We start from the raw sequence: 12403 nt of genomic DNA on the forward strand, positions 1-12403 counted from the left end.
TTTTTTAAGATTTATTTACTTATTTCTTATATGTATAAGTACACTGTTTAGCTGTCTTCACACACACCAGAAGAGGTCTTCGTTACAGATGGTTATGAGCCACCATGTGGTTGCTGGGATTTAAACTCAGGACCTCTGGAAAAGCAGTCAGTGCTCTTAACCACCGAGCCACCTCTCCAGCCCTGAGTCTTAGTCTTTAATTACTTGTTTTCTTCTCCTTTAAGGACATGTTTGCCTCCTTCCTGGTGAGGAAAAGAAAATCAGTTAGATAAGGCTTGGCCGACACTGACTCCCAGCCCTGCCAGGTGTGGCTGTGGAAGAGGATCAAGTCAGAAGGCTCCACCCTCCCCAAGGGGAGCACTATCTAAAGGGGTTAGGGTTGAAGGAGCTTCCCCTCCCTCCACTCCGCGCAGCTACAGGACACCATTACTGAAAGAGAGACCAGTCTTCATCGTGTCATAGTTTTGGGGTCTGGGCATTCTCAACACTAGAGCAGTAAAAGCTAAGTTCTGTTTAGTAATCTCCCAGTCTTAGCCGCACAAGAGGTCAAGACAGACGCTAGTGAGGGCTTTGCTTTCTGAGTGGCTCTTCCCTGAGCCTTTACACATTTAGATACATTTGTAGCCATTCTAGAAAAGATCTTTCTGTACCAAGGCGATTGCTTTGACCAAATGCACTGTGATAGCCAGTCCAGTGTTTCCTTCCTTTCTTAGCAGTCGGGCTGTGTTGCTTAAGAGGAAGCCCCGCAAGGTCCCCCGCTTCCCCGCAAGGCCCTCAGTAACTATTGGCTATGCCCTGTATAAGCTTGTCTTTCTCTAATGTAAGAAAAAAAAATATATATCTATCACACACCTGGTTAATTTTCCTTTTCTCTCTCTTTGGAAACAGGTATTATTGTCAGATAACTTAGCCTGCCTTTGTACCCTGGATCCTCTTGCCTTCACTCCCAAGTTCTGGGATTACAGATATTTTTACATTTAAGTTAAAAAAGAAAAAAAAACAAAACCAAAAACCAAAAACCAAAACAAAACAAAACAAAACCAACCAACCAACCAAACAAACAAAAAACCCAAAATGCTTTGGAGGTCAGTGAGGTCGCTCAGCAGGCTCAGGAGCCTGATGCCCTGCTTTCCTCCCCCAGAAATATGTGGTGGAAGCAGAGAACTGACTCCTTCCTTCTCATTTCCCTTCAGGCCCCATGTGAGCCCACAGCACCCGTGTGGGCCCCAAGTACACACATCTAAAGGTTGTCTTTGGTAGTCATCAGGGAACAAGCATAAACGAGTTAAAACTCCACTGGGACCAAGCTACTGTAAAGTTAGTTAAATGCTTTTTTGGGGTGTGGGAGGTGCTAGGGATGACCATTTTCCTTTTCTGGGAATTGAACTTAGAATTTTATGCATGCTGGGAAAGTGCTTTCTCATTGAGCTATATCCATAGCCCTAAAGTAATTCTTGTAAAAAATATCAGATTACATTTATAATAATAATAATAATAATAATAATAATAATAATAATAATAAATTGTTTGTGGTGTGTGTGTGTGTGTGTGTGTGTGTGTGTGTGTGTGTATAGAGTGGGGTGTGCATGCTATAATGTACCCGTAGAGTTCAAAGGGCAACTTGTAAAAGTTAGATCTTTCCTTCCCCAATGTGAGTCCTGACCCTATGCTGTCAGGCTTGGTAGTAAGTTCCTTTACTGGCTGAGTCACCTCATAGGCTTTCATCTCGACTGTCAATGGAACTGACTATGACTTGGTGACAAATACTTTGAATGCTAAGAACCTGATGTTAAGAATGTGTGTATGTCATGCAGTACTCTTAGTGGGTGGGTGGGGAGTTGGAAGAACTGCTGTATAAGGGATAGTGGAAGAGTGGCCTATGGCTAGCAAAAGCACTGAAGTGAGCCTGCACTATGTGGCACCTTCAGATTGGCCAGTGGATAACAGGAAACCCACTGCAGATCTGAGCAAGGCACCGTGACACCTAACAGTTACTTGGGTACCTGCCTAGGGCAGTGTTGAGGTGTTAGAATCAATGAGGGCAAACGCCCAGGGGGCAGCTGCAGCTATCCAGGCTCAAGTGATACAAAAGGAAGAAAAGGAGAATTGTCCGAAAGTCTGGTGCCTCCCACTGCAGACCTGAAGCTCAGAGCATGAACTGCCTGGCAGGGACGGTAACCGGGAGCTCAGTAAACAGTTGAAGAATTCTCATGAAATTGAAGACAAAAATGAATGATGCGTGGCCTGTGCTTTTCAGAAATGGGAGACGGGCAAGAGTTATGCAGATTAAAAGTGAGCTGGTACTGGACAGATGGCAAAGGTGGTAGAAATGTTGGCTGTGTAAGCAGGAGGGGCTGACTTAGAAGCCACGCAGGGTGTAGCGGCTCAGGCGACTGCAAGGCCAGGACTTGGAAGCGTAGACAAGCGGATGCCTGGGTCTATGGCCAGTTAGCCTAATCGAGTCAGTGAGCTCCAGGCTCAGCAGAGATCCTGTCTCAACCAAGGAAGGTGGATCTTGAGGAACCACATCTGAGGATCATGTCTTACCTCCACACATCTGTGCAGAGTTCACCTGGACACATGTAAATCATGTGCAAAACCATACACAACACAGAAGTGAGCTGTATTTTCATTGTTTCAGCTCTGGCTTAGCATCCAGCCTAGAGAGCAAGACACCAACAGATATTCCCTTCCGCTTCTCCCCTGCTCTCTCTTCCCTTCTCTTCTGTCTGTCCGTCTTTTGAGACAAAATCTTATAGTCCAAGGTGCCCTCATCCTCATCATTGTAGCCCAGGCTGGCCCTGATCTTAGATCTCCTTGTCTCAGCTTTCCGAGTGCTGTGATTACAGATGTCCATTGTCATATACTTACTATTATTAACTGCCTCCAAAGAACCATAAAATGCTAGGGCAAAGGACAGAGAGAAAGAACGAGAAAACCCATTTCCAAGAATCATGGCTTCTACAGCACATAGATTTCTGATTTCCCTCCAAGGTGTACACAAAACACTGAAAAGCAGTGCTATGACCCTCATGAAGCAAATATGCACTCAGGTCGGACCTTTCCCGCTCAACATTTTAATGAAGGGATTTATGATTTGTAATACATATGAAAACGAATTAAAGGCTTTTAAAAATAAAAGTCACTTGAAAATATAACAGAGAAGAGCCGGGCATCGTGGCACACACTTTTAATCCAGCAGAGGCAGGTAGACAGGTGGATGGATCTCGGAGTTTGAGGCCAGCCTGGGCTACAGAGTTCCAGGACAGCCAGAGAAACCAAAAAACCAAACCAAACCATCCCCAACAACAAAACAGCAATAAAAACAACCAACCAAAAATAAATCAAAAAAGGATACCAGAGACACATATGCCAAATGGATAGAGATGACTAATGAGAGTTAAGTGTTAATTCATTAGAGCTCAAAGAAGTGTGCGTTCAAGCAGTGGGCTAAATGTACGCCCAATCTTCAGATTGACAGACAACACTGAGAAAGTGGGGATTCTCTGACAGTGGCTCTGTCTTTAAGATAACTGCAACTGGATAAACTGGATAGCTTGGTTCTCTCTCTCTCTCTCTCTCTCTCTCTCTCTCTCTCTCTCTCTCTCTCTCTCTGTGTGTGTGTGTGTGTGTCTGTGTGAGAGAGAGAGAGAGAGAGAGAGAGAGACAGACAGACAGACAGACAGAGATAGGGTTTCAAGTGCAGTTTAGAATTCTGTGGATCTATGAGTTCCTAAAACAGCTGTTATTTAATGAAACCCTAAGAGTAGATTTTTAGGAGAACTGTTCCCCAACCCAACAAAGAAAACAAAACCTCTACAGCCCTTAATAGACTTCGCAGCCAGCTCACTGATGTATTAAAGTGACAAGAAAAGAGGGAAAAATAACTTGCTTAAGAAACAAACAAAAACCTTCCAGGATGTGAACTGATTTTTTTTTTTTTGAAAGAGGATCTGATGTAGCCCAGGTTGGCCTAGAATTCTCTGTGTCCCTAAGGATGACTTTGAAACTCTCGTTCCTCTTTTCTCTATCCCCACGTGTCAAGATTGCAAGCATGTACCAGGACAACTGTCTTTGAAAAGGACTTGAATGGAGAATTTACAAGTACATCCATCTACATTAGGATTTGTGAGGATCCTGCTGAGAGAACTATGCTTACCATCATGATCTTCCCACAGAGGTCAATCTTCCCACAAATGTCCTTAACCCAAGAGGAGTGCCTGCTTCATCTTTCCTCTGGATCTTCCTCAAGCAAACATGTTTCATTTATTTTTAGTAGAAATGATTGTCCTTTTTTAAGGCTGAGTGCTTGAGTGTGACAGGAACAAAGTGTTCCTAAACTAAAATTTGCAGTTAACATAGTCTGGGCTAAGGTATAAACTGTGTTTTTATCCAGTAGTCATTTCAAAGTCTTAAAAAACTGTGGGTATTAAGCACACCAGTGTATAATTGTTAAAAGCTGGGAACCATACATCAATACAAGCTGTTTGGTTTGTTACGTTTGCGTCTCCAACTTCACCGTGGTGTGTTGGAGTGGTGGCCGTGCTGCATAGTGTGGGTATCTGTGTGTTTTTGAACACAGATAAACTTTTAAATTATTGCTTTTCAAGCCATTCAGTGCTTGAACAGGTGTTTCTAGCCTCATGATTGAAGGAATTTGTTAGTTTACTTCTGTTTAATGATGCATCCTTTCAGCATTAGCAACCTTCAGTGTTTGTGTGTTTTGCTGCATTTTCTAACTTCTCCACTTGGGGGCAGTGTTTCATTACACAGTGAAACCATTCTCTCCACTTAAATGCTCTGGTTTTTTTGGTCTTGGAAGTTCTTGTGTTATTTTACTTTATTTTTGTAAAGAAGGAGGAAAGGGAAGAGAGGAGTGATGTAATTACATTTTAATTTAAATGTAAAATTAATTTAAAAAGAGCCATCAAAACTTTTTTGTGTTAAAATTTTGATAATTTTTAACTAGGTTTTTTTTTTGTCATTTAAATAATTGCATGGGGATGAATAGTTGATAGAATTCGGATTTTGAAGAATCATCTTCCTTCCCATGCCCTGAGGGGTAATGTAAGGCTGTTCATTATTTGTGTCTCCACAGAGTGTTTTAATTTTCAGTGAGACTGGTAATGTTACTTGGTTAGGAAAACATTCCTGCACACATTTAGGAAAATTCATTTATTTAAAAAATAATAAAAGAAAACGACAGGAACTCATCTCTTGTGACTGTTTCTACATGTGGCCAGGTGTGGGTGTTTTCTGCCTGTCATCCCTTTACCCCACAGTCATACACTACACACTGAGCCCTCACTTTGAGGTAAAGGAATGGTTTTCTAAAGAAAAAACCCTAATAACCAATCATCAATATTAATTGTAGTCTGTAACCTGTCACCATTTGTAATTAGTAATTTTTAAGATTATACTCCTCAAAATCAATGACCCATTCACAGTACAAGTCTTTGCCCCAAGTATTTTGCCACATTCTGTTTCTCTAAGTTATATGGCACTGATCTGCAGGTGTCCTTAGTGTCTGCATGCTGTGTCATAAAGCTTGCCCTGCACTGCTGTGCCACTTGAGTTTGTCATCTGTCCCTAGTGTTTGGTGACTTTGGCTTTGCTGTGTACATCTCGTGAACGCCTGACATCACTCACTAACGTTCAGTGAGTTAGAACTGAGGTGGGCGCCCTTCCCATGCGCTGACTCACACTGGAGAGTTCTCTGAGGACAGTCGGTGTATAGTCGGTGCTAGCAGTCGTATAATTGAGTGTATGAGGGTTTCGTGTGTTTACTTGTTAAAAACAATGAAGTCATGCTATAAGCTAGTGACCGAAACATACTAGCTTCATGTGATCTCTTTTAATAGATATTTTCCTGAATTCTAGATAATGACATTGTGTTTTGGGACAAACTACTGTAGTAAGGACACAATGTGTGTGTTAACTTCCATTCTGAGTTTACAGTACACTATTAGGTACTATGTTACACAGTAGGCCTAGGTAAGTATTCATTTTGCATAATTGAAACTTTAGGCCTATTAAAATTCCCCAGGTCCACTTTCTCCCAGTGTGTGGCACCCATCTTTCTCTTCTGTAAGTCTATGACTCTGACTATCCCAAAAAACACATATTAGGGGAACCACCTAGTATTTGCCCTATTCTGGTAGGGTTACTTTCCCTGGCATAGCGTATTAGGATTTACCCTCTGCCCATTGCTGCCCGTGGACGTTGGGGGTTTACCCTCTGCCCATTGCTGCCCGTGGACGTTGGGGGTTTACCCTCTGCCCATTGCTGTCTGTGGACGTTGGGGGTTTACCCTCTGCCCATTGCTGTCTGTGGACATTGGGGGTTTACCCTCTGCCCATTGCTGTCCGTGGACATTGGGGGTTTACCCTCTGCCCATTGCTGTCTGTGGATGGTGGGGGTTTACCCTCTGCCCATTGCTGCCCATGGACATTGGGCTGCTTCTGTTCCTTAGCTGCACTGCTAGCGGCTCCCCAGTATTTGAAGAGAGCTTCTATTGTTTTTTCTTTTGATTTTAGTTCTTTTGGCTAAATGATTTCAAATGGATTTCTGGTAATTTCCTTTTGGTTTTTGATTTTGTTGACTCATTTTAATTGCACATGTTCATGAAGCTCCCCGTGCTCCTTCACGTGTGCACACAGTACGCATCCATCAGTCTGATCTCCATCTTTCTTCACACCTGCTCCCCACCTCCCTTCTCTATCCCTAGGTCATTAGGGCATTTCAAAGCCCACTTCTCTGTTTATTTGTTTTAAAGTTTCCAGAAACCCCTGGATAGTTTTCCTGTATATTTATTCTTGAAGTGAGGTTTCTCACACCTTCACCCCACTCACCCCCTCCTTTTATTTCTCTTACAGAGGCTTAAGTCATCTCCTTTCCCATTCCAAAAGAGGAAAAGCATAGTTCAAAGTAAAAAAATTCATGACTGACCCTTAAGTGTTTTTGCTGTTTGTATCTGTGTTGAAAACTTTATTTTCTCGATGCTGAGATAAATCTGGGCTTGTACGTGTGAGGCACGCGCTCTATAGCAGAACTGCGTCCCAGCAGAGGGACCTGTTTTGATAACAGGTATTTTGCCTTGTGTTTGGTAAGATTGGTAGTAATGTAGGTAGGAAGTGGGCAGGCGATTGAAGAACTACATCAATAATTTGAAGTTTTTATCTAACATACTTGGAAGGTGGGAAAGATTAATTGCTTGTTCTTTTCATTGCAGTGAATGACTTAGGAGGGGACTTCAAAGGCGTTGGGAAAGGCTCTTCTGCCGCAGACAAGGTCGTGGAAGAAATAAGAAGGAGAGGCGGGAAAGCGGTGGCCAATTACGGTACTTGATAACAGACTGGTTACTTCCCTCTGCTAATAAAGCTGCTCGCTTTAGCAATCCTCCAGAAATAACTCGGCACTACACCGAGCCTAACTGAATCTTACTATGAAATTAGATTTTATTCAAGTCTACCAAGCCGTTTGAGGACGTACTTTACATCATATGTGAGAAATTGCTAAGCTTTTGATGTAGATGATTTCACAAACCGTTCCAGATGTGGCTGAGTTCTTCACAGGCATGTTCAAAGTCAAGATCTCACACACCTCCATAGCATCTACTTTAATTCTTCCGTGTTCCGGAAGATTCTCACAGTATGCTGTGCTAAGTGATGAATGGCCCTTTCTGGTGTTGGCTGCCATGTTCTATTGCAGTTGCTACTGTATATCACCTTAACTTTGCAAAAACTTAAGGGTCAAATTAGATGTTAAGTGCATTGTGAGAAAACCCGCAGATACAGAACCTGCAAATACAGCTTTCACGGTTTGGTCTGTTGTGCTAGTGACGTTGGAATAGGTTCCTTGAATAGGTTCACACTTCAAGCTTGTGGCTGCTTACTTTCCCTGGAAGTAGGCTGTGGTAGCTAGGTTTCATTTTGGCAGCTTATAGGGAGGAACTAGGATATGACCCTTGGGGTTTGAGGGAGTGTTAAGATGCTAATGAGATGTTTGCTATCTTCCCCCCATATTGGTGATTTAGAAAAAAGTGTTTCAATTTTTTTCTTTAAACTCTAGAGCAGTGAGTCTCAACCTGTGGGTTACAACCCCTTTGGGGTTCAAATGACCTTTTCACAGGGGTTGCATGTCAGATATCCTGCATATCAGATATTTACATTGTGATTCATAACAGCTTTGAAGAAGCAATTCTTCACAGTTATGAAGAAGCAGGGATAATAATTTTATGGTTGGGAGTCACTACAACATGAATGAGTAACTGTATTAAAAGGTCGAAGCATCAGGAAGGTTGAGAACTACTGTCCTAGAGTCTTAAAAATTTACAAGAATAAAAATCTCAGGCTCCTCGCCTTTGCAGCTCCATTTGCATAGTCTGTCAATCATTAGGGCAACAGGCCCTCCAGGTTTTCCAAGTGATAATGCTTCTCAGGGTTGGACTCTCAGCAGCCATTGGAAGGGCCTGGGCAGGTCAGGCTCAGAAAGCTACCAGAGGCTACTGGAGCTGCTATAGCCCTCATGCGCTCCTGTGTACGGAGCTCACAGCCTTACTCAGGAAGTCTGCATTTTCAGCCATCCAGCACTGATGGTCAGGAAATCTGAAATTCAAGTGCTCCACAGCCTAGAGCTTGTTGAGTGCTGTGTCAGCTATGTGGACATTTCACAGCTGACCTCACCTGACAGTATTCAGTTGCGCAGGCGCAGGTGCACACGAAATTACCTTCAGGTGTGTGTGTAAGGCATCCAGGGCATGTGAAGAAATATTTTGCATAGAGTTGGGGTACAGCTACAAAATAGATCATTATATGTAGGCATATACTCCAAAACTTGTGAAAAAAATGATCAGAAATACTAATGGTTCCAGCATTTTGGAAAATGGCTAAAACACACACACACACACACACACACACACACACACACACACACACAGAGCCAAAACAAGCAACCATCCAAACAAACAAAACAAAACAAAACCCAGGGTTTTGTTGTTCAGTTCAGGCTGGCCTGAGAATCTGAGATACCCTCCTCTCACTCTAACAAACTCTGATCACAGAGGTGTGCTATAGCAACTGGCCAAGGGCAGGATGGATCCCATGGGTCCTGGGATAGATGTGGGTCCTGGGTCTCAGAAGAGCTGACATTTCCTGGGCCCGGGGGAAGGGACTGATGGTGTTTCCTGAGTCCTTTCTTGTGAAGGAGGAGCTTATAGCAGAGGCAGTGGTAATGGACGGCTGCAGGCAGAGCCCACTTTGAGCTTACTAGCTAAACATAAGAAGCCACATCGTTTGCTTTACTTCTTGTAGTTAATAGTGCAGAACTAGCTGCCGCTGCAGAGAGCCCCTGGGCAGCACCCCACGAGCGAACCTGAGCCTCGGGACCACAGGTAAGACCAAATTTTCTGCTGCAAGAAAGCTGCCTGGTGAGCTTGGGACACACGGAAGCAGAATTTCTCTAGGACCGGGCACGTTCTGTGTTTACCGGAAGTCCCTCACCCGCGGATCCCGGCCCGCAGCAGCTCTCTGCTCCCAGACCCGGTGAGAGAGAGACCCAACCGCCTGGTCAGGTGGGCACTCCTGAGGCTGCAGAGCGGAAGAGACCACCAACACTGCTCACCCCTGCCCACATCCCTGGCCCAAGAGGAAACTGTATAAGGCCTCTGGGCTCCCGTGGGGGAGGGCCCAGGAGCGGCAGGACACCTGCCTGAGACACCGCCGGTACCTGAAAGAAACAGACCGGATAAACAGTTCTCTGCACCCAAATCCCGTGGGAGGGAGAGCTAAACCTTCAGAGAGGCAGACAAGCCTGGGAAACCAGAAGAGACTGCTCCCTGCACACACATCTCGGACGCCAGAGGAAAAAGCCAAAGACCATCTGGAACCCTGGTGCACTGAAGCTCCCAGAAGGGGCGGCACAGGTCTTCCTGGTTGCTGCCGCTGCAGAGAGCCCCTGGGCAGCACCCCACGAGCTAACTTGAGCCTCAGGACCACAGGTAAGACCAAATTTTCTGCTGCAAGAAAGCTGCCTGGTGAACTCAAGACACAGGCCCACAGGAACAGCTGAAGACCTGTAGAGAGGAAAAACTACACGCCCGAAAGCAGAACACTCTGTCCCCATAACTGACTGAAAGAGAGGAAAACAGGTCTACAGCACTCCTGACACACAGGCTTATAGGACAGTCTAGCCACTGTCAGAAATAGCAGAACAAAGTAACACTAGAGATAATCTGATGGCCAGAGGCAAGCGCAGGAACCCAAGCAACAGAAACCAAGACTACATGCCATCATCAGAGCCCAATTCTCCCACCAAAACAAACATAGAATATCCAAACACACCAGAAAAGCAAGATCTAGTTTCAAAATCATATTTGATCATGATGCTGGAGGACTTCAAGAAAGACATGAACACACTTAGGGAAACACAGGAAAACATAAATAAACAAGTAGAAGCCTACAGAGAGGAATCGCAAAAATCCCTGAAAGAATTCCAGGAAAACACAATCAAACAGTTGAAGGAATTAAAAATGGAAATAGAAGCAATCAAGAAAGAACACATGGAAACAACCCTGGATATAGAAAACCAAAAGAAGAGACAAGGAGCTGTAGATACAAGCTTCACCAACAGAATACAAGAGATGGAAGAGAGAATCTCAGGAGCAGAAGATTCCATAGAAATCATTGACTCAACTGTCAAAGATAATGTAAAGCGGAAAAAGCTACTGGTCCAAAACATACAGGAAATCCAGGACTCAATGAGAAGATCAAACCTAAGGATAATAGGTATAGAAGAGAGTGAAGACTCCCAGCTCAAAGGACCAGTAAATATCTTCAACAAAATCATAGAAGAAAACTTCCCTAACCTAAAAAAAGAGATACCCATAGACATACAAGAAGCCTACAGAACTCCAAATAGATTGGACCAGAAAAGAAACACCTCCCGTCACATAATTGTCAAAACACCAAACGCACAAAATAAAGAAAGAATATTAAAAGCAGTAAGGGAAAAAGGTCAAGTAACATATAAAGGGAGACCTATCAGAATCACACCAGACTTCTCGCCAGAAACTATGAAGGCCAGAAGATCCTGGACTGATGTCATACAGACCCTAAGAGAACACAAATGCCAGCCCAGGTTACTGTATCCAGCAAAACTCTCAATTAACATTGATGGAGAAACCAAGATATTCCATGACAAAACCAAATTTACACAATATCTTTCTACAAATCCAGCACTACAAAGGATAATAAATGGTAAAGCCCAACATAAGGAGGCAAGCTATACCCTAGAAGAAACAAGAAACTAATCGTCTTGGCAACAAAACAAAGAGAATGAAAGCACACAAACATAACCTCACATCCAAATATGAATATAAAGGGAAACAATAATCACTATTCCTTAATATCTCTCAATATCAATGGCCTCAACTCCCCAATAAAAAGACATAGATTAACAAACTGGATACGCAACGAGGACCCTGCATTCTGCTGCCTACAGGAAACACACCTCAGAGACAAAGACAGACACTACCTCAGAGTGAAAGGCTGGAAAACAACTTTCCAAGCAAATGGTCAGAAGAAGCAAGCTGGAGTAGCCATTCTAATATCAAATAAAATCAATTTCCAACTAAAAGTCATCAAAAAAGATAAGGAAGGACACTTCATATTCATCAAAGAAAAAATCCACCAAGATGAACTCTCAATCCTAAATATCTATGCCCCAAATACAAGGGCACCTACATACGTAAAAGAAACCTTACTAAAGCTCAAAACACACATTGCACCTCACACAATAATAGTGGGAGATTTCAACACCCCACTCTCATCAATGGACAGATCATGGAAACAGAAATTAAACAGTGATGTCGACAGACTAAGAGAAGTCATGAGCCAAATGGACTTAACGGATATTTATAGAACATTCTATCCTAAAGCAAAAGGATATACCTTCTTCTCAGGTCCTCATGGTACTTTCTCCAAAATTGACCATATAATTGGTCAAAAAACGGGCCTCAACAGGTACAGAAAGATAGAAAGAATCCCATGCGTGCTATCGGACCACCACGGCCTAAAACTGGTCTTCAATAACAATAAGGGAAGAATGCCCACATATACGTGGAAATTGAACAATGCTCTACTCAATAATAACCTGGTCAAGGAAGAAATAAAGAAAGAAATTAAAAACTTTTTAGAATTTAATGAAAATGAAGGTACAACATACCCAAACTTATGGGACACAATGAAAGCTGTGCTAAGAGGAAAACTCATAGCGCTGAGTGCCTGCAGAAAGAAACAGGAAAGAGCATATGTCAGCAGCTTGACAGCACACCTAAAAGCTCTAGAACAAAAAGAAGCAAATACACCCAGGAGGAGTAGAAGGCAGGAAATAATCAAACTCAGAG

The 12403-nt window shown here is 43.2% G+C and overlaps 1 protein-coding gene across 1 annotated transcript in view; it reads left to right on the plus strand.

Annotated features, from left to right (window-relative positions):
* Hsd17b4 (hydroxysteroid (17-beta) dehydrogenase 4) overlaps positions 1–12403 on the plus strand; it is an 89041-nt gene that overhangs the window by 5532 nt on the left and 71106 nt on the right. Inside the window, exon 3 of the mRNA NM_024392.2 lies at positions 7232–7339. Coding sequence (NP_077368.2) covers positions 7232–7339 — 108 coding nt within the window. The remainder of the gene's footprint in view (positions 1–7231; positions 7340–12403) is intronic.

Source organism: Rattus norvegicus, chromosome 18, assembly GCF_036323735.1.
Source record: "Rattus norvegicus strain BN/NHsdMcwi chromosome 18, GRCr8, whole genome shotgun sequence".
In the NCBI taxonomy this organism is placed as follows: Eukaryota; Metazoa; Chordata; class Mammalia; order Rodentia; family Muridae; genus Rattus; species Rattus norvegicus.